This window comes from Colias croceus, chromosome 6 (genome assembly GCF_905220415.1).
Source record: "Colias croceus chromosome 6, ilColCroc2.1".
NCBI classification, from domain to species: Eukaryota; Metazoa; Arthropoda; class Insecta; order Lepidoptera; family Pieridae; genus Colias; species Colias croceus.
In genome coordinates, this window is record NC_059542.1 from 1,409,778 (window position 1) to 1,432,939 (window position 23,162).

Below are 23,162 nucleotides of genomic sequence, written 5' to 3' on the forward strand. Positions count from 1 at the left end.
TTTCTCTGGACCATAGCGAGCATTAATAATTTCACCTACAATTTTGTTGTTGGAACCTTCAACTGCTTCTCGAATAGCTTCGTGCGGTGTGCTGTGGTGAAGATTTTTAATGATAAAACGGTAACATTTGGAATCTTTAGGTGTAAATGTATGGCCGATTAAACCGTTTTCTCGTATAACCGAAATAACTTTCTTGTAGCTTTCTATAGTATTCATCATTACTCTAATGATGTTTTTGTTTACTATTCTGTAGTTAAACTCAGATCGACTTACAGCTGTACTTATAAGTTTTGTGAGCTCATTAAGATCCTCAATGCCATAGAGAATTATGGGGGGAGGCTTGCTCACTGGTATTGGCGCATTATTCTCATCTTCAGTGAGATCGATGGGTAGGTTAGCAAACCTATTTCCAACTTGAGTTGAAGGTCCGGGTGGTGATAGCTCAGAAACTTTTCGTTTTTTGCTCCAAGGCTTCAATTTTAAAATGATAGAAGTAATTATATAACTCACTACATTCACAACCTACTAAATACCGAAGAAATATGCGTAATTATCAAGAGTTTAAAAATATCACATAAATATTAAACCCTTGACAACTAAACAGACTGACTAGTCATTCTAAAAAGTATATATAACAAGTGAATATAGTATGTCATCAGTTATTATTCAATGAACTGTTATGAAAGAAAAATTGGCACATTATGTCATTAAAGGCGCATTTTCATTGGTCGTTAACTCGTTAGGTATAGCATACGGATAATCCTAGCGGGGTAGTAACCAATGACACTTTCAAGTTGATGCATGTTTGAAGGGATTGCCCGCTTGCTTGAAAATACAATACATACATACAATGTGTAATTGCAATACATATTGTATGTATTTATTTATAATAATTCTGATAGCGACCGATGAAATTAATCGGTCGATATACAGCTTACGGGAAGTGAGTCAAATATTTTTTATCATTAAATTTCATTTGCGAGTGCTCGTTGGAAAGACAGACGAAATAAATCTATCGAGCCGTCTCATGCAAATGCGTCATAATTTTGTCACTGTAAAATATGGAGCTATATAAACATATCTGGCTCCTTTTTCACACATGCAAATTTAGAATCGCAATAACATACCTATTCATAATTAGTTAATACACTTTTATTGAATAAATAGTTGTGCTACAAATCGCGATTATATTTTGTCCTTGTCACACTATATCATCTGAGCAGGATGGCTATAGCACAGAGAGTATACAATCAGTTGTAGTCACTGTCTTCTTCAGATTCCGACTCGGAGCTGTCCGGGTGGTTTTTCGTTATTTCTACGCAGTTGTCTACGTCTGTCAGTCTTTTGAGTGATTTTCCTGAAAAAAAAAAGATTTTTAAAGAAATTTACAATTTTCATGTGAATTATCTGCAAAGACTTCAAATTATACTAGGTTAAATTGCTTTTTCATCTTTAATTTTTTAATACTTAGCTTGCTTATGACTTATGAGTCAAATTTATTTGATGGTAATAGCAAGCTTAGCAAGAAAAATACATATTTTTAAACTTTATAATCTTAATATATATAAATCTCGTGTCACAATGTTTGTCCTCAATGGACTCCTAAACCACTTAACCGATTATAATAAAATTCGCACACCATGTGCAGTTCGATCCAACTTGAGAGATAGGATAGTTTAAATCTCAAATCGTTTTAGAGAAAGCGGGCGAAGCCGCGGGCGGTAAGCTAGTAATGAAATAAATTTATATATTTACCAGTAAGTGTAGTGAGTAGCCTATTGTCATGGGGCGGCATATTTACTGCGCCAAGTTTCTTCGCCAACTCGCGAGCACGCTCCGCCCCAGGCACTGTTAAAAATATATTATGTTACATGAAACAATAACTTGAAAGAAATATCATTTATAATAACATAAAATAATGTTCTCATTTAATGCTAGGAGGAGTATTAGATTTTTATTTTACTTTTCTCAAAAAAGAAATAAAAGTAAGATACCTCTGGAACCCTCTTGGCTCGAATCTTCAGTCATGGCAACCCTTTCTGTTCGGTACACACCACTAACAAGGTCCCAAACGAATAAACACTGAAATATTCAATCATTAATGAAGAGATGTTAGTACAAAAGCTGCAAATCAATTTGATAGCAAAATAAGGAAAAAAAATGTACTACGTAATACACATTTTATTCATTTTTTAAAGATGATTAAATTTCTATAGGCCATCCACATGTCTGCCGAACAACGTGACAAACAACGAACACATAGGGACAGCACTATACGAAGAAAAGAGATGTACTTATTTCCTTCTCGCTTCTCTGTATAGCGCCGTCCCTATGTGTTCGTTGTTTGTCACGTTGTTTGGCAGACGTGTGGATGGCCTACTACATTCAATTCAAATTTATTAGCAAATGAATTTGATTCATTATTCACTTTGTTAATACTTGGTTAATATAAGTATATTAAGAAGAGCTGGAACGTCAACACATTTACACATTGCACATGTTAGGCCGGGAGATACTAACACAAAATTTCGGGTCATTTGTAACAGGATGGCGGTCTAGAGGGGTCTTACTTATCCGACGAGTGTGACTTACGCCCACGCGACTAGTCCGCCGGTACCAGCGTTCTGACCATCATTTTTCTTTTTGTCATTGCGTAATAAGACCTCTGTAGAACCGCCATTCTGTTACAAATGACGCGAAATTTTGTGTCAGTATCTCCCGGCCTATGTATGTGTCATATTTTGCAATTGTTTATAAATACAGGGTGATGTAATTGGTGTAGTACGAATATCTAAAAATCTATGAAGAATTTTGTGATACAGTAAATGGAAGAATTATATACTATTTTACAGTATTTAATAAAATCATTTAATTTTTTGTTCATTTTCATTAGAAATGTCAATTTTTCTCACCAAGGTGGAAATTTGGATGATAAGGATCTTGTTAGAAAAATATAAATTTTGACTAAAATCGGCATTTTTTTTTTTCAAAAATCAAATTATTAATTAATAATCAGAGTTATCACCATTTACATTAATTTACAAACGATATCGGTTGTTCTTACTTAAAATTGAATACCAATGTCTTATTGCGGTATGTGTTCTTTGGAAGTGTTCGTAAAGTTGTTGATCCGTAATTAAATTTTGCGGAAAATCTTTTAGAGCGCTTAGTTGTGACATATCCTAAGCATATTCAATAGAATTAAAAGACGAGCGAATATGCAAGCCAGTCTAAAACTTGAATATTTTCTAAAATGAAACTAGAGTCGCATTTATTTTTGAACATACTGTAAGTGAAATTGCATAAGTGTGAGTACTGTGAACATGCCAGCTTTGCTTAATTGACCGATACTCAAAGTATTAACAAAGTCGCTGTCACTTTCTATACGTTCCTATGTACGCTTCAATCTTAAAAACTACGCAACGTATTTTGATTCGTTTTATTTAAATACTTAGATAGACTGATTTCCAAGGAAACAGAGTATAAAATTTATTATATTTTCAATAAAGCGGCATACATAGACTGATTTTCGAGGAAACTTTAAGTACATATATAATTTATTAGGAATCAAATAAAGCGGCAAGCTAATTCCATATAATCTCACCTCGGCCGCATACTGCCGGCGGTGCTGTACGCACCCGCACGCCACGTCCTTGCACGCTTCGCAGCTCCCCTCCCCCACCTCGCTCTCACCCCCCTCGCGCTCTTTTTCATCGCTGGCCCATAGCCACATTGCGCATAACTGTATGGGAATCGAATTTGATATTTTTGGTTTTATGGCATTCAAATGCTTTATAAATAGAAATTTATAAAGAATAGAAAAAATTCGATCACGAGGCAGGACTCGAACCCGCATCCTTTCACGCCAATCCGGGGTGGACGCCTGAACAACTCAGCCACCCGTGATCCGACATGGCAATTTGATTTATAGAAGTTTTAGAATATATTTGACTAGAATTAATGTTAAAACTACAATTTAGTTAATAGTATTTGGAATGGGATGCAGAAATATTAATAAAATGACAGTTTTTTTTTTATTATTATAAGAAGGTCGAGAAATATAATATGTACGTACATATTATGCGATTAAAAAAGGAGAAAGGTAAAAATTATATTTCTCTTTTTGCCATTTTTCTCTCATTACGCTTACATTAATTTATAACACAGTGATATAAATATATTTGATTCAAGTTTAGTAAAAAACAGAGCAAATTAAACGTTACTTATGTACAAAAAAAATGTCTACATAATATTGTTTTAAATATACCAATAGTTTTTTTCAAATCGCATAGCAACACAGCATTTTTATAAATACGACTTACCCCAGATAAGCAACCACTCGATTGGCAAACATCAATCACATGGCAACCCCAGTCGAAACAGTATACGAATTTCTTGCCGTTTATCTTGCACAATCTGCCACACACTTCGTTACATAGCAATTCAGTGTCCAATGATCTCTGTTGTGCTCTCACAGTGAGGGGGGGTAGGGAAGGGGGGGAATTGGCTCTGAGTCTCTCCCAAGCGCCTGAACCGATCGCTTGGAGTGGGGCGTAGCCTGCACCGTTACCGGCGAGGGGCAAAGCCACGTGATAACCCGATATACAGTCATCTAAAACGAATTTTATATGAAACTTTTCTTACTTAGGCAACACAATTTTTCATTGTGTTTGGGTCATATTTTTCAACGTTTTTATGGTAATGTTATCATATTTTAAGGTATAACTACTAAGATGTCGTTATATTTCGAAATCGTTGTACTTAAATATCAATTGCTGTTCTATATAGCTGATATTATATACATATAAGCAAAATAATAAGCATTTCTTAAAAATTAAATGAAAACAAGCAAAACTGGATATGATAAAGAAATAACTTACCTTCAGAATCCGTTATAATAGACGTTATTTCATCATCACTTTCAACAAAGTACCTTGTGAAGAATTTACTGCATTTCGAATTCTCCGAATGCACTAAATACGGATCTTGGGCACTGACAGGACAATCCGATAGGGTTTTGGAGGTATTATCGTGTACAGACACGGTTTTTAGAGAGCCATCGTCCAACATTTCCATCACCCTGTATTCCGATTCACTATTTCTATCCGATTCGAGTGACGAAAGCCCAGGATTTTTTAAATCCGAACTTGTGGTCGGTGACGGTGGTCTACTTATTTGATTATGAGCCCTTAAAACAACGCTTTCAACTGACGGAGATTTGGGCATTCGCGGGCTTTTACTCGTCGATCCGGTAAAATACTTCCTATTACTTCTTAAAACTCTAAACGGTATTATATTTTCATTATTATCTTCTGAGAATTCATATTTCTTATCGGCTAGTCGTCGTTTTCTGAACATGCTTAGTTTTTCACACTTTGTCTCGGCTTCTTCGACAAATTCGTACGCTTTTTCTGCAATTACTCTGTGTGATTCATTAAATCTAGACATACTTTCTGCCGGTCGTCTCCTTGGCGACCTTAGAGGTGGGCTTATAAGAGTTCTAATAGATGGGGATGGGCCTTCCCATTCTTCCATTAAATTATGCGAAATCGAGGATGCCTGAATGCACAATTCCTGTCCCATCATATCAGGCATATGTACTGGACGGGAAATTTGATTAGGGTCCACTTCCAAGTCAGAGAAATCAGCTAGAATGTTCTGAACAACATTATTCTGATATTTCGGCGACTGGAAGGGAGCCGAGAAGTCTGATGCTGGTGTACTCGGATTCATATCTACCGAGCTCACTTCTTCCTTATCTATTAAGAATTTGTTATCTTCAATATCATTTCTATCTTGATCTGGCTTAACAAAATCTATTTCGAGTATGTGTATAAAATCCGTATAAATAATAATTTGATTTGAATATGCTAGTTGTACAACTGGTTCATACATGCTACTGTCTGATGTGCAAAAGAATTTCGTGTGAATAGCGAAATTGTGTTCTAAACAACGCTTTCCCCAATTGAGATCATCTGTGAATTAATAACATGAACTACATAAATACGAATAATTGAAAAAAAAGGAATTTTTTTGTAAAGAAAATGAATACACTACCTTCTTCTCTTGAAATAGCTGAACATTTTCTACAACCTAAACGAGGTACTCCAATAACACTGAGGTAGGATCTCTCCGAACATGAATCCCTAAAAATATTTTAAAGTTCATAAAAAATACTCAACTTTTAAAATTAAAAAGGATTACATTGTATTGAATTTTTGAATGCAGGCAAAGAATTAAAGTGGCTTGGAAGATATGCAAGGTATTGCAAAAAAAAATTGGCAATGAACCAAGAAGGTAATATATAAATGTTGATCTTGAGGATGTTTGTATTTGAAGCAAATTTGTCACATTGCATAACTATTGTAATGAACTATAAAAGCTTAAAATAATAACTTTTATTACATTATATTATTATAAATAATTTCGCAACTAGGCTTTGTGTACCTACTGGTAGTAAAAATACCATTTATTCATGTTGTTCAAGTTGATTGCTTTTATTCATAATAGAAATGAACAATGAAATATTCTGATGGAGTATGTGTATAAAAAGTTGCTGACAAAAAATATGTAGTATCTTAACAGTGCAAACAGTAAGTGTCCGAGTACTTTTCTCTCAAATTGAAATAACATTGACTTAATTTTAAATTTCTATTTTTGAAAAATTAATATATTGATAAATTTTTATTATGCAATCAGGAAAATACAAAAAATTCCTATCAAAATTTTAATAGTTTAATTCACAAATAAAATGTAATGTTCAACACTTAAGTATGTAGTGTACAAATAATGTGATCAAACACAATACAAGATCACAAATTAAATTAACAGATAACTTACGCAATGCCATAAACAACCAGAACACCAGGGTTGTGCTTCCACTGTGCCATAGATATTGTGATCTTACTGTCCACACCCTCATCTCCAAACAGCGGCACACTGTGGACTGGCTTCACCACATTACCTGGTATCCATGATAAGAAATGCAATCTGTGGAATAATAATAATATATAATATTTATAAGCTAGGATTAGAAGAGTGATAGTAAAGGAAACACTAACGCCTACATTATACATATTTTTAAAGGTCATGGATAATGTAAATTTGTAGAATGAATTGTGGTTTTTATTATGAATACAAAAACTTAGCTGTTGATTAAGATGCTGTATTCTTTCTATAAAAACAAAATTCAATACTCACGTGAATTTAGAGCTTTCCCTAAAGTAAGCTTGATGATTACTACTAAATGTAAAACTAAGAAGGAATTGCCCACACTGTGAGAATCCCATGAAAATATGTTGACGTAAATACTGAATAGGAACAATATCCATAAGGCAAAATCGCAGCCGAGGTGGGATTTTATCGAAGACCTTTCGTCCTCTTTCATTTGGCTGTCTAGATGTACTTCCAAAAATCTGAAATAAATTTAATACAATAACCTGTTCTATACTTGTAAAACTCTAAGCAATAAGGTTATTTGGCACATTCACGACACAAATAAAAGGATAACACTGCTATTTTAACAGAAAAACTCTAAATAAAATTAAATAATATGAAAACAAAAACTCGAACAAATGTTTGTTTGAAAAAACTGAAATGTTAACTTACCTCCCTATTAAAAAGCTTATGAATTATATTACTTCTACTATTTGAGATGTTCATTTGAGTACTGAAATTTCGTTTATCACAATCATTTTTTCTAAAAGATTTAAAATTATCTTCCTCTGATGAGCTAGAATCCATTTTCGTTTGTTTGACTGCTGTTTTGACATTAGACAAAGACATCTAGCACTTTTTTTTTTTTTTAATAATTTATTCATAACCATGGATACAAGTCCTTCAGTCGCAATCTTAAAGTATGATTGACATTTCATTATAATACATCTAGCACAACAAATCAGTGCAGCCACTATCAATAAACTAAAATAGTTAGCAGTTTGCCAGAGAAAAAATGTGTAGCGTGATTTCGGAGTAGGGAGCGTGAGGATTTTTCGTTACGGAATTTCTCGATTCGGTCCCCGCGCTCAAGGCCCGCGATAGAAGCTATGCAATAGCTTAAAAAATATTTATACAAGGTTTAAATGCCGCTCAATCACATTCCGAGTACGAATATGCGAACCATGTGAACACAGCATGTCAACGTGCCTTGTTACGGTCTATGTTTTGCTTGTAAACACCTTGTAAAAATCACTAAAAAATCTTAGAAAAAACTATTCGCATAAATTACTTGCTCTGTGCTACTCACATTTATCTTCTACAGGATTTGTTTATATCTGTATGCAAAAAAAAAACTGTCAAATTAAAAAATAAAATGTCAGTTGTCAGAGTTGGTCAGAGTTGGCCGGTAAACTAGTTGTAGTTTTTAAAATTTTATCTATAAAAAACTGCAAAAACAGCTGAATAGCCTATCCTAGGTACTTATTAAAATATAAAGAGGTGATATCATTGTTAAATATAAAATGGAGCCAATGGCATTAGGCAGTCCGACTCACTCTCCTTCTGGTAGTCCGAACGTGGGATATTTGCCACCTTTTCTGTTGGGTGAAATAAATCCACCTACAACTCCTAGAACAAATAGTCTTTCACCGACCAAAGCAAGAAATTTAGCATTTGGTAAGTCAATATTTTTAATATAGGTAAACTGTGTTGAACAAGTTTTCACATAAGTATTAATTTATTCAAATAAATTACAATACAGAAACAGAATATAAATATAAAAATTTATTGAACAGGGTTGTTAAATAGAATATGTGTGTGTTTATTGTTTATTTTCATTTACTTATGCATTTTTCAGGTTCCCCAACAAGCCCAACCCAAACTTCTACACCTGACCAAAAGCTGTATCGACAGAGCATATCAATGCACCAACAAGCTATATACAATCACCAAAATGTGTTTGCAAACATGCCCACGTCACCCAATGTTTCATATTCTGCGAAGCCCAGTGGACCTCCTATTGAAGACTTATTTGACACAATAAAAAGTAACGAACCATCTGTAAACAAATCACTATTCCAAGATAACAGTTTTTTGGGTTACGGCAATAATAACTCATTCATGCAAAACTCGTATGTAAATAATAATGTTTCTGTAAATAATCAATCATTGACAAATCAGTGGCAAGATGGATGCCAGGATCATGATGAATATTGGGTGACCGTGTTTGGTTTTCCCCCGAATGCAGCCAATACAGTTTTAGCAAGATTCAGTAATTGTGGAGCTATTTTAGGTAAGAATACAAAACGTTACATTTTTAACATTTTCAACGTTACATGTTTACATTACAACTTTTCTATAAAAATAATGAGATGTTTATACATAAGTAAATTACAGTTTATTCATGTAATATTGGCTCTTTAAAATTCACATGAGTATGTTATATTTTTGAAGGTATATTCAATCCTTTTTTATTTACTCAACGCAGATTGATTAATTTGATGATGAATTTGATTGTTAACGAAGAAAAGTATATTATACTGTAGCTAATTTTAATTCTTTAAAACAAACATAAGTTAGAGATATGTTCATAAAAGATGAGCTTTATATAATTCCCCAAATATTTATAACATTAATTCATAATATGTGATATTTTAGATAAACAATACCCCACACAAGGGAACTGGGCGCACATAAGATACGCGACTCGAGCAGAGAAGGAGCGAGCGTTGGCCCTCAACGGTAGACAAGTACTGCCTGGCACTATGGTGGGAGTGGTCGAGTGCAGGGACCCGCCGAGGGGAAGCGCCGCCAGCCCGGGGGTTTATCCTGAGAGGTGAGTAAAGCAAAGGATTCATTCTATTTCATAAACTAACTTCAGAAAGGAGGATTTTTTTGTAAGCTGCTATGTCCTTTTTGTTGAAATCCTTAATGGACATTTATACATAGAATATACTTACGGAATATATCTTTACAATGCGACATTGGCTTCTCACAAGGATGCCAATGTCACATTGTAAAGATAATAACAAGAAAATATCAAAAAAGGCAGAATCCATCCTCACTGGGTGAGTTGCCACTGGAATAATAATAACTGCCTTAAAAACAACCGACTTCAAACTTGCACTTGCAACATTTACAAATACAGACAAAAATGCTCATGAAATAAAAACTACTGGGCCTATGCGAATAAAATTTTCGACACCATCCCGCATCGAACAAAAAAGAATCACGTAAATCGGTTCAGAAACCTCGGAGTAATCGGTGTACATACATAAAAAAAACCATACCGGCCAAATTGATAACCTCCTCCTTTTTTTGAAGTCGGTTAAAAAAAGAAAATATCAAAAATTTTTTGTTTCAAAAACTGATGCTTTGTTTCTTGAAATTACCACAACTAGTTTATATTAACATTTCATTTGACTAGTTATAAGCTAATAACAGAGACAATATAAACTTATAGTGGAGCCAATTTATTAGGCAACATTAGACGTCTATCAATTTTATCTTCGTAGGGAGGTAACCTGCCTAAAAACATCGATTAAAGTGAATTAATACGGACTTGAAACATAATATTATATCAATTTCTATAATATATTTTCTTTCGTAAATTCAAGGAGAAAAATAAAACAAGTAACTACATAAAAAAGTTAAACAAATGTGTAGTTCTAACAAAATGAAATAACATATTAATCTATGCCGTTGTTACTAGTTTATATTGTTGAATTTTGTTGAACTGTCAAATGTTGCCTTTTAAAATGACTACTATATATTCTTTCAGTCTATAATCTGAAAACTCTACTATTTACTTCATATAACATTTTTATTATTTTCACAGACCAACATCACAAGCGCGGTCTCTCTGCCCGACTCCAGTCGCGCAGGCGCCGGTTCCTCAAAGATCTAGTGGACTGATATCCAAAGCATTAGATTATGTATTAAGTTGGTGACACATGCTTCACACTTAGTTCTAACTTGAATAGGAAATATTAAAATCATTTTAAGGGTATAAAATTATGTGCCAATCCTTTTTTTGACATTCATTTGATTTTGTATGGATTAATACTATTGAATAGGTTCTGAATGAGGCAGGACTTCTTTATGTTGAAATATAAACGGATGTAAGACAGAGATGCATGCATTTATTATGTTTTCTGTATAATATGAACACCTGTAATATAAGAAATTTAGTTTTTACATTTCAATTAATAATAATTACTAGATAAACAATCAGTGACAAAAAACGTTGTAAATCTGACCCTAATTCATCTGAATAAGGTTGAATTTATTTTGTGAATACAGACCAGCTAACTTAGGTTGAAAAATTTATTGGTTTTGGTACGATGTGTGAATACACTTATAAGTAATTTTGAAAAGCTTGATTTTCCTTACAACTAGAATTTTGAGAAACACTTTTTAGGACAGTTTTTTGTGTTAGATTGTATATCTAGTTGTTTTTCATGATCGAAGTTTTTACGGCATGCTTGTTTTCTCAAGTAGAAAATTTTAAATTACAAATTGTTGTAAATAGTTGTAATCCAGTGCATTTTTCCAATACACAATAATTTTAAATAAAAAGCATTTTCATAAAACCAAAGTTTTTTATTTGGATAGCTTATGTACAATGTACATATATTATAATATTGTATGTGTATTCCTAACACATACTAGCGTAAATCTTGAATATCGAAAAAACATTATCGACTTTGCTACCTTTACCCGTATGTTACCTGTAACATCATATATTAAAATACATGTAATATCTATACATGTAAAATAATATTTAAAATACATAACTTGATAGTTTGTGAGGATGAATATACTCTTTCATGCGAAAACCACTCAACAGTTTTGAAAATACTTCATCATGCATATTAAAGCTATAGAAAAAATATTTAGTCTTATGAATTCATAGAATACTAGCGGTCCGCCCCGGCTTCGCCCGTGGTACATATTCACGTTTTCTCTACATAAGAACCATCCTCGAACTTCAAGGAATATTATAAAAAAAGAATTAACGAAATCGGTTAAGCCGTTCTCAAGTTACCAACCCATTTTGGGATTCATTTTTATATTATAGATTATAAACTTATATCATCTCAAAGGAATATGGGCCACAAATAAAAAGTCATTCATAATTATTGTGATCTCTTTATTACATTAAATGTTACGACATACAACTTGTATAAGTTTATTCTCGGTGATCTTACTATTAAAATCTTATTAGCTATACCCCAAACTTATTCTTTAGTGTCTCATTTTGGCTGCTCTATAGTTGCGTTAGCCAGATCTGTCATTTTTGGGTATTTAACATTGTGTTTGTCAAGTTCACTTTGAGACCAAAGAATCATTCTTAAGAGACTGCACAGTTTGGGGTTTGTGTACTCTTGATTTTCCATTTTTAGTATCGCTGCATTTAGTTCACTGGCAATCTGTGGAAGTATTAAATAAACATAAGTAAATATAATGTTTTAATTCAGTTAAAATTTTCAGTGTGTAAAATATAGAAAAACCTTAATAATTGCAATTTTCTCACTTTAATTTCAAATTACGTAATTTTTCATCACAATATTTACACCTTATCAACTTTTAATGATGTAACATTTTGGGTGATGTAAGGTGTGAGCTTGTTACATTATATTATTTGTACCCTTGAAAATAAGTAGGTATCAAAAAGAAAAACATCTTACTTTTTGACTATGAGAAGGAAGCAGAAGGTCAGCAAAGGGAGAAGCATGTGGATCAGGAAAGGCCAATAGAGCCAGTGACCTCTCTAACTCAGTGAGGGCATTGCGGTCATTTGCTCCAGCCTCAGCAAGTGTGGCACTAGCAAATGCTAATGCTTCTTCAGCCCGACCAGCTCTTATTAGTTCTAATAATTGCAGTTGCTGAAAAGATGAATGTTTACATGAAATTAGAAAAGTAGTTATGAAATACACAATTGACCTTGGTAATTGTGTACTTATATAATTAAAAAAAAAAGCTATTACTAGCGATAAACTTAACTTTATCAGTTATTTCATTTGATAAAAGAAAGTTTATGACATTCAACAAATTCATGATAACTTTCTGAATTTTTCTTTGTTATCATACATTTTCATAGAGTCCTTTTAAATATTATATTATATAAATAAAAATTAAACACAAACCTGTAGATGAAAATAAAGATATCGATCGTTATCCAGTAGCTCTGGATGTAAAGCATTGACCATGGCGATGGCTTCAGAAATACGCCCGCCTTGTACTGCTTCCCTTATCATTATTCTTTCATCTAGAGAGCTGCATAGTGCAGGCTCTTGTAAACCTGCCTCTTGTTGAAATTTTAGGGCAGCTTCTTTGAAACCCTCTGAACAATAGAATGAAAACGTATTATAATTATAGCACAACAAAGGTGTGTTACTTAATCCGATTATACTCAGGATGTTCTTGATAATAATTACAGTCGAATATACAATATGTGGATGTTACCTGTAACTAAATAATTCATAATCAACATATTCATATCCGTTCTCGATATTTGCAAGTCGTCGGATTTTGTACGATCGTAGTATTTGCGTTCAGGTTTATCGTTCCCATTGGTTGCAGCAGTTTCAAAACTCATAATGTAATTTATAGAGACAAGGTTAAAATAGCCCGAATAAAACCAAATCGAAATTAAGTGATCAATTAATAACAATAAAGAATTGAGTAAATTATTGAAGTATTTCGAAAGAAAACACAACAATGACATTAGTAGGTATTCAAAATGTCGCTGTCATTTTGTTTTTAATGTCAGATATTTTACGTTACGTTCCATCACACGTTACAAAATATGTTGTAACCAAGGTTGAAACTAAAATAATACCATAAAAACTAATCATAGCAAACGATTCAAGTATTTCAAGACAAGACATTCAAAATCTCGATCTTGAATCTTGAAAATCTTGATCTTGACTGATTTTGATTCTATTTTTTCTAAACCAACTAACTACAACGCCGACACCCAATATATCCTACTAATATCTAATACCTATTATGCGAACGCAAATACTACTGAACCGATTACAATGAAATTTAGCACACACATATAGAGGGTAACTTAGATTAACACATAGGATAGGTTTTATCCCGGAAATCCCACGGGAACGGGAACTATGCGGGTTAAATTTGAAAGCGGGCGAAGCCGCAGACGGAAAGCTACTTTAATATAATTTCAATGAGTTATAATATTGTGTTAAATTGTCATAATTTGTAGCTTCAATAATGATCGAGAAGCTATCGAGAGAGAGAGAGAGACAACTATGTCTTGTGGTTTATTTTATTTGGGTTAGGCCGCCTGTCCACCTGCAAGAATTCTTCTGCGAGAAATGTCCGACAGCAACTTGCAAGTCTAATTGCGCGTTTCCACCTGCAAGTAGACTTGCAAGTTGCTGTCAGACAGACTGTCGGACATTTCTCGCGGAAGTTTTCTTGCAGGTGGAAACGCGGCCTTACGTATCCAAACTCTAATGCCTCCTCCACATTACTCGCGAAGTTGAACGAGGTTAGGCGAATAGAATAATGTGGAGAGGCACTTCGGCTTACTTCGTCCAACTTTACCTCGCCTCGGCCGACTTCCGTTTGTTGTCGGTTTTTGCGCCCGAGTCAAAGGGCACGAAGTTACCTGAAGTTCGTTATGAATATGAACGTATGCGCTCGCCGCTCCTCGCGAAGTTGAACGAGTGTGTAGTGTAGCACCGCGGACTTCATTCAACTTCGGCCGAGTACTTCGCCGAGGAACTTCGCGAGTAGTGTGGAGGAGGCATAATGCCTCCTCCACATTACTCGCGAAGTTGAACGAGGTTAGACGAATAGAATAATGTAGAGAGGCACTTCGGCTTACTTCGTCCAACTTTACCTCGCCTCGGCCGACTTCCGTTTGTTGTCGGTTTTTGCGCCCGAGTCAAAGGGCACGAGCCACGAAGTTACCCGAAGTTCGTTCTGAATATGAACGTATGCGCTCCTCGCGAAGTTGAACGAGTGTGTAGTGTAGCACCACGGACTTCAGTCAACTTCGGCCGAGTACTTCGCCGAGGAACTTCGCGAGTAGTGTGGAGGAGGCATTAGAGTTTGGATACGTAAGGCCGCGATTCCACCTGCAAGAAAACTTCCGCGAGAAATATCCGACAGTCTGTCTGACAGAAACTTGGAACATGGAATTTCACTATTTCGATGATATTTTAATTATTTTGAAATAAAAATTGCGTCTGGCGCATATTTAACAACGAAAAAAACGTCTTGCAATAAAAAATGTATGTCTGATGGATCTATCTAAAGGCAAAGATTAAAAATTATGCGTTATAAAATGATTTTAAGGATATTTTCCTGTGCAGATAAGAATAAAATAACACAGTAGGTACATATGCTTTCTATATTATAAAAATCTGGAAGCATTTTCGTGGTTTGAACTCTGAAGCAAACAATTATTATTGACAAAATGTAAGGAAAGTGAGGAAAAGAAATGAAAAACTATTTATTGGTGTTTAGCTAGTTTATTTTTCAGTTCTTAAACGCCAATAACCTACTAATAATGAGCGGATAATACAATTTAAAAAAGACCTATCCTAATTTTTTATTGAATATGCGTGGTAACAAATTAAATCCTGCTCGTATTCAATAAAATGTTACTAACTAAACAATAATATAAAAGAACCCCAATAATGTTACTTTGTAGTGCGTTTCTTACCAGCATCGTCACGTAAATTACATTATCGAGAAATAACTTATATAAATAAAGCTAACTTCAAATAATCTAGAAGCCTTTGTATCAAGGAAAAGTTAAAAATAACGCATTATTTTAGAACTTTAATAATTCGAATGCATTTGACACCCGACTGGGTGAGATGGAAAAAAACACAATCACATGCTTGATTAAAAAAAAAAGACATTATAATTTATAACTACAACTATATTTCGACAACACTAAAGAGTAAATTAAAAGTAATTATACAAATCAAAATTATGGCTAACTAATTAAACATTTCAGTGTATGAGGAAGATGAATTTATTAGGCACTCTGTGTGAATTTTGTGTACTAAGTCTATTTTCGCGTTATTAATAAAAGAAATCTCCGTCTACCCCTGTTTTAAACATTTCAAATACGTCGAGTTCGTCAGTCTATGAACACAATTATGCAGCAAATCTTACCTAAAGCATTATAAGCTAATTTATGTTTATGTGGCATGAAGTTAGCGGCGGAACTTAGCTGAGTGAGGTCGGAAGGGAACGGGAGCTTGTACAAACGAAAAGGGAGTAAGTTTATATTGTAATACTGTATATTAATGGCTAGTGTTGTGATCACAGTTAAGTTCCGCTCGCAATCACAATCAATGTCTTGAATCATTAGGATAATCCCGCATATAATATTCACATATACCAAAATATGTTTGTCTTGATATATCTGCAGATCCGCGCCACGTGCTGACCCTTTGTTTCTATTAGGAGAGATCTGGAACAAATCATGTTTTTATTATTTTATGTAATATACATAAATTTATAGAGTAAGAGTGAAATAAATAATTTTTTGAGCAAATACAATAGACAAGGTATAATCACAAAATCCATATTTATTGGTTGATGTGATAAGAGCAAAAAGGCAAGACCAGAATGAAAGAGATAGCAACAACACGGAACACCACACACATAGTACAACCGAGAATCGAAAGAGCGCGGTGTGGCAACGTCGCACTACGATTTCTTGCAAATTTTTTTTAAAGGAATAAATAAAGAGGTGTGTGAATGTGTGTATACTCACAGCTAGGCACGAGGTCCTGGTGCATGTGGTGCTCGGCGTCCATCCCGAGCGGCATGCACGTGGCAGGCGGCGGCCGGCGTTGCACCTGCAAGATTTCAATGAGTTTTATGTAAAAAAGTGTGTATTTGAAAAAAAAAAATCGAGTGGTTCATACTTTTCAATTGTTAAATTATGTTTAGAGTTGGCTACAAGTAGACATGGCTCACGGTCTGGTGAATTCAATCCCATTCTCTGAAAGCGGCTTGGCGCAAGACAATGGAGTTTAGTCGGTAGTGTCCTTTTTTTGTAGGAGTCCGACATAAAACCAGGTAATCAGAAACTTTTGACTGTTGTGATAAAAAAAAACTCGGACGAAGCCAGGTCGAGCTACTGGTATCGATACTAATATTATAAAGCTGAAGAATTTGTTTGTTTGAACCCCATAATCTCAGGAACACCTGGTCTGATTTGAAAAATTCTTTCGGTGTTAGACAGTCCATTTATTGAGGAAGGCTCTAGGTCTAGGCTATATATCATAACGTTAAGACCAACCCGCTCCTGTTGGGTCAGCCATGCGTGTGAAACCGCGGGGCGCAGGTAGTAAAATATAAAGTGTACGCATACCTGGTCAATGTTGAAGCGCACGAACGCCTCGTACTGCTCGGCGAGCTTGTTGCTGAGCGCCGTCTCGTACTCCGCGCGGATAGCCGCTTCCTGCTCGCGGAGCATGCGCTCGCAGATCAGACGCACCTACACCAAACGTACCAGACATATTTTATTAAAAATTCAACAGATTAGTCGCACCAAACATTTGAGAAATGTTTAGATAATATTGGAGAAAGATTGAAGATGTATAATATGTTGTTTTAGTTTGAAGTAAATATCGAAAAATGGAACAACTGTTTGTAGTTGTAGTAACAATTTTATGGAGATTACAATAGTCTGTTTCCAAAGTTGTCCTACAGTTAGTAAACCTGCTCTCTTGCTGGTAAGGAGTGAAAGATTTTTAAAGGTACCATATGGCTTTAAGGGAAGCGCGCGCCATCTTAGACCACATTTTAGTTCACCAGTTAGCAAGATTCTGGTAAATAAGCAGTTACTTCCCTATTGCATAATCTGTATAATAAAAATGAATAGTTAAGCCCTCAGCCCCCGGAATCACAGACACAATAGAAAATCTATTGTGTCGTGGCCCGATCGGGCCGCTCGGCGGTCAATGGTTAAAGCCCTGTGTTGATAAAATAACGGCAAGACAGTTTAAATCTGTTACAATCTTGGTAAGGCACAAGGATAAAAAAGGCTAATCTAAAAGGCAATGGGGCAAAACAACATCTGCTGGGGCAGCTAGTAAACATTTTGTATGTTGGGAAGGGACAGGATCTCTTAACACAGGCTATGCCTAGCAAGAGAGCCAGAGCCTCAAATTCAATATTGTACAATCAAAAGGTGAAATAAAGATTTTTTTTTAAGATATTGCATAGCATCTATAGCGGGCCTTGAGCGTGGGGACCGAATCGAGAAATTCCGTAACGAAAAAACCTCACGCTCCCCACTCCGATTGGCGGAGGTGTGGTTTGAAGGCATAGCATGCAATAGTTTTACCGCGGCAGTCCCCGAGTGCCACACGTCGTTTTTATTATGTTATATCACATTAATCACCTGTTTGAAAGTGAAGAGCGCGCGGTGGTGCGCCCGCTGCGCCTGGTCGCGGTGCGGCGGCGACGCGTCCCCCTCGCTGCCGCTGGACGACGAGCACGGGCCGCCCGTCGCCACGCGCAGCTGCTTGCGCCGCTGCAGCCGCTTGATCTCGTCGCAGATCTCTTGTGCCATGCGCTCTGCGGAACGCGGCCACACACATGTTAGCAATTTATGTAAATACAATGTAAACTGAGTTTAACAATTGACTGTTATAAAGTAGCAGTGAGCACAATTTGGTTTAAATTGCATTTAAAGTTTAAACTAACCTACTGATGGACATTCTCTATTAAATTTGCACATTACAATTTATAATCTATGTTGTTTATCAGGTGTTACAAAAATTTTAAACTCCGAAACTTAAAACTACTCCGAAATAGAAATCAATCTCTTTGATTTAAGTCAATCTACTAATTTAATAAAAATAAAAAATTATTTACTGGGTTGCAATTTTAATAGTTGACATTTTATATAAAAATGAATTTGTATTTTAATTGTTTCAATATAACAAGTTACTAGACCAATTTACTACACAAAAATTTTATTTTATTTATATTTTTATTAAGTGTTTATGTATGTAGTAGAAGCTAGAAAGTTAAAATGATTAGAACAACACTAACATTGTTTGCAGTTTCATTGATCAAAAAAATTCCTAACAAAGCACTATTTGTTGGCAAAATTGTTTTCAGGTCAACTTTTGAAGTCATAGGCTGCATGTAACATTAAAGTTTGGGAAAATAAAACCTGAGTGTCAAAATGCAGCCATCATGATGAAAAGATGCATCTATTTATATCATTCACTTTCCTTGTTTGCAATTATTCCAAGGTCAAGGAAAAATTGTATGGTAAGTTACGTATTTGGGTTAATAATCTCTGGGTTAATAATATTATTTGCTTTTATTTTCCCCACTAGTACACCCACACAAAGCAAGTGGGTGGCTAAACAGTAAATTCAGTTTGTTATAATCATGAATAAATGCATTCAATTGCACGCAAATGCTTTATCAAATAATGCTATTATCAAAATCTTTGACCTGTACATAATATGCTCTTATTTATTACAGAAGAGATAACAAATTAATCATTATAATATGTGCATGTTTAAAAAAATAGCTAAAGCAACAAAAGGTTTATTTTAATGTAAAGATGTCATATTCATGATTTTTATGGTATAGAACTAAAGAAGATATTAAAAATAAAAAATTACACAATATGTAATTGTAATTATAATAAACTAGCGGTCCGCCCCGGCTTCGCCTGTGAGGAGATGGTGTTTTTTTTTTTCATAAGAACCATCCTCATACTTTAAGGAATAGATTCCGCAGCGCATGCGATGAAAGAATTATTTACACATTGGGTTACATTATTGCATTTTTGGCAAGGATCTCTAATTTTTTGAAAATGCAATATAGCCTATGTTGCTCAGTGAAGATGCAGCTTTCTAATGGTGAAAGAATTTTTGAAATCGGTCCAATAGTTTATGCGTGAAAACCATACATACATACAAAATTACAAACCTTTCCTCTTTATAATATTAGTATAGATTGGTGAATGGACAATCCTCATTCATTGACAATTAGATCCAGATATTAAAATAGTTCTCAATTATTATCACTAATTTAGCTTTAATCAAATTTTAAATACACTAGATAATATCAGTTTAAGAACTTAAGTTACTTCATTGATGTTATCAATTTAAGACAACCAATCATTTAGAAATTGTGAAATACTAATGATTAGATATTTAGAACAACACTAAATTAATAGATAAAATAAACTATAAACAAGTAAATCTGTAATGAGTTCAAGATTTATATAGTGGTTATTCCATTCCAGTTCCTAATAACTTAGATATAGTTATTTCATCTAAAACATTAAAAATAGACAAGTTGCAAATATATTTCAAAAATTGATCTTTATCTTTATGTCAATCAGAGTTTAGAATGTTATTTTTTGTTATATTTGCCAGGTATAAAACCCAGAACCTTTCAATTATATGCTTGAGTACCCATGAAGTAAAGAAATCTTGATATTATTTTCATTAAAGGAGATGTTTATGAAATAAAGTAATTGTAATAACTAAGTACATACTTCCATGTTTTCATTATGATTGATATAGGTAGATGATTGGAAAATTTATACCAAAACAAGCAATATTTTGATATAATAATATTAGTTCTTTTCTTGCTTTAATTATGTGTGACAAACATTAAAAAAAAGCACAAAAGCACTATTTCAAAATAAACTATTTTTATTCATAATTTTATATGATAGATTATTAGTTAAATAATCTTTAAATTAAAGGGGAAGCTAAAATACTGTCAAAATTGTATGATCTAGGTAGGTAGTTGTTATTCAAATAATAACATAGTTAAAGTTAAAAATTATTTATTCTTTAGTTTAGCTACATGTTTGTATTAATTACCATATGGCTGTTACCACCATCTTATATTTGTTAGTAAATAATTAATGTTATCAGTGTTCCTTGAAAAAAAAAAATCTCCCAATTAAATATTTAAATTTAAGGTCTTGTAATTAATTGAGGATTACCTTATCATGTAAATCAAAGGAAATTATAACTCAATGATGCTTCTCAAATGTCAAGATTAACTATTTTGCATCAATAAAAGAGGAAAATAATCAGCATTCAATTATTTCCATTGAAAAATCTGAATTCTATGTTTAATTTATAAGAAAATGTCACATCCTTGACTTTTATTATAATTTTCTTGTAATAATAATATATTTTTCTTGAAAAATATATTTTCAAATATATTTTTCAAGAGGTTTTTAGGTACGCGTTGGGGGTTTTTAGGTACGACTGGGGGGTCAATAGGGACGCCATATTTAATAAATAGAGACGATGCAGTTTGTCAAGAGACAGTAAAGGGACTATAGGAACAGGGTTGTCACTTGATTTATGAAGTCGTTTAAAAAAGCTTGTAGGTACTCGCGATGTAATTTAACATTTTTAATTTATATACCCGACACAATTAAATATATAATCATGTTAATATTTTGAAGAATATGCCTATTTATTTGTACATAATTCTGCTTTAATTAAAGTCCCTAAACCATAAATTTAGGTACTTTAATTCATTCTTGACACTAAATACATGATCCTTCAACTCATCTTGGCATGCGGCGCAATGTGTGCCGCACACAAAACGCACGCACCAAAATGCGTTTAATAATTTTATACCTACTTGCCTAAATAATAATTATACTAACAAAATTGTGACAGCCCTAACGGTTTTTCCCTATAATGCCAATAACCGTCCCTATTGACCCCATATTGTGTTTCAATAGGGACGACCTATAATTTTAAGAAATAATTTAAACTGGATGCTTTTCATGATTTATTGTAAATTTCTTAAGAATATTCAGAATGCGACTCAAGTTTTAATACCAAAATCAATACAATATTTTCAGGAATTAATGGTGATAAATGTGTTCAAAGTTCAATTCTGTGCCTATTCACCCCGTTTGACGGTAATATGAAATATAGATCACAAAATGAGGCTTTTGCAACTAATGCTTACAGTAGTAAAACAAATAATGCTTATTTATGTTTTATCGCTTACGACACATCGAAAACATTGTCTGCAGTCCCAATTAAGCAATGTATTTTAAAGCATCACAATAAAACTTAAAAGTATGCATGTTAGAGGATTCCTTGAAAGTTGGTTTTTCGTAATAACACTCGTTTTCAACAAAAGGCATTCAATAATGTAAAAAAACAACAAAGTCAATACGCCCAACGGTCATCGCACATCTTCTTTCTCTCTCTAGCACGATAAAAATATTCATGATATAAAACAAAGTCGATAAATTATATAGCTAACAATTAACACAATCATACTTTGTTCATTTATTACCGATATACATAAGATATTTAGGATAAGACTTGAGTTATGAAATTGCTAGCTTTTATAAAGTATAACGTTAAACAAAAATAAACAAACCTGGAGTCAATTTTACAGGTGCACTAACGGTCTCCCCAAATAAAGAACTTCTGGGTTCAACTTTAATACCAGGACTTGTACTCGAACTTGCAGCAAATGGAGCACATCTGCGCCTCTTGGCAGGCATCTGCGCCTCCCAATCTAAATTTCTTTTCAGAGTAGCACACGCCATTTTCTTTTAACGCCCAGCAAACGTCCTTTAGAGACTTGATACGACTAAACTATTTTTGTCACAAAACAAAGAAATCTACAAAAATATGGTTATATACTAACAAAAAACAACACCAAAAATTTAAAATAATTAGTACTAATACAATATCATGGAGGATTTTACTAAATATTTGAGATTATTTATCGTAACTCCGCTCTCTCACTTCCAAATCCCAAACCCGACTTCAAGTCAGTCGGTGACTTTTCGATTGCTGTGCAATTTTGACAATTTTATTGTTTTACCAGTCTACCAACATTCCGAAAACTACTAATTCCATTGACAAGCTAATACTTCTTTTTAATTTGGTTTCTACATACATGATACAAGGCCAATTGATTTCAAATGAGTTATCAAAGTTTGTTTTGATTAATGACAATATATAAAATCCTAGTTCAAATGTATATTATAGTATAAAATATATGTAATTAAGTATGTAAATTATATATTTCTGCCGTGTGCCAAGTCAATTCCTTTTTTTGCTTGCTATTTGAACACGGTATTTGAATGATGAGGTTTTAAAAAATAGAGTAGTAATTATTAGTTTTTTTATCTATGTTTTTTTGCATAAAAAATCTTTAATTACGATTGTTGGTAGCCCTGTGAT

The 23,162-nt window shown here is 33.7% G+C and overlaps 4 protein-coding genes across 4 annotated transcripts; 1 reads left to right on the plus strand and 3 right to left on the minus strand.

The window, feature by feature from the left end:
• Positions 1-476: 476 nt before the first annotated feature.
• On the minus strand, positions 477-7,748 carry LOC123692322. Its single transcript, XM_045637059.1, has 10 exons — positions 7,609-7,748; positions 7,201-7,415; positions 6,841-6,990; positions 6,058-6,146; positions 4,881-5,975; positions 4,323-4,612; positions 3,605-3,742; positions 1,995-2,082; positions 1,756-1,848; positions 477-1,357 (listed from the first exon to the last, which is right to left on the minus strand). The coding sequence occupies exons 1-10, from the start codon at positions 7,741-7,743 to the stop codon at positions 1,251-1,253; spliced, it is 2,400 nt and encodes a 799-aa protein (XP_045493015.1). The 5' UTR covers positions 7,744-7,748; the 3' UTR covers positions 477-1,250.
• A 580-nt stretch (positions 7,749-8,328) lies between these two features.
• Positions 8,329-11,522, plus strand: LOC123692328 (nucleoporin Nup35). The gene is made up of 4 exons (XM_045637066.1): positions 8,329-8,613; positions 8,795-9,229; positions 9,595-9,772; positions 10,775-11,522. The coding sequence occupies exons 1-4, from the start codon at positions 8,460-8,462 to the stop codon at positions 10,884-10,886; spliced, it is 879 nt and encodes a 292-aa protein (XP_045493022.1). The 5' UTR covers positions 8,329-8,459; the 3' UTR covers positions 10,887-11,522.
• Positions 11,523-12,071: 549 nt separating this feature from the next.
• On the minus strand, positions 12,072-13,673 carry LOC123692329 (glucose-induced degradation protein 8-B homolog). The gene is made up of 4 exons (XM_045637067.1): positions 13,405-13,673; positions 13,086-13,282; positions 12,627-12,824; positions 12,072-12,368 (listed from the first exon to the last, which is right to left on the minus strand). Exons 1-4 carry the CDS (start codon positions 13,664-13,666, stop codon positions 12,192-12,194), a joined length of 834 nt encoding a protein of 277 aa, XP_045493023.1. The 5' UTR covers positions 13,667-13,673; the 3' UTR covers positions 12,072-12,191.
• Positions 13,674-15,426: 1,753 nt separating this feature from the next.
• LOC123692333 (akirin-like) lies at positions 15,427-22,794 on the minus strand. Its single transcript, XM_045637071.1, has 5 exons — positions 22,348-22,794; positions 18,347-18,522; positions 17,312-17,437; positions 16,709-16,793; positions 15,427-16,402 (listed from the first exon to the last, which is right to left on the minus strand). The coding sequence occupies exons 1-5, from the start codon at positions 22,517-22,519 to the stop codon at positions 16,392-16,394; spliced, it is 570 nt and encodes a 189-aa protein (XP_045493027.1). The 5' UTR covers positions 22,520-22,794; the 3' UTR covers positions 15,427-16,391.
• Between the last annotated feature and the right edge of the window lie 368 nt (positions 22,795-23,162).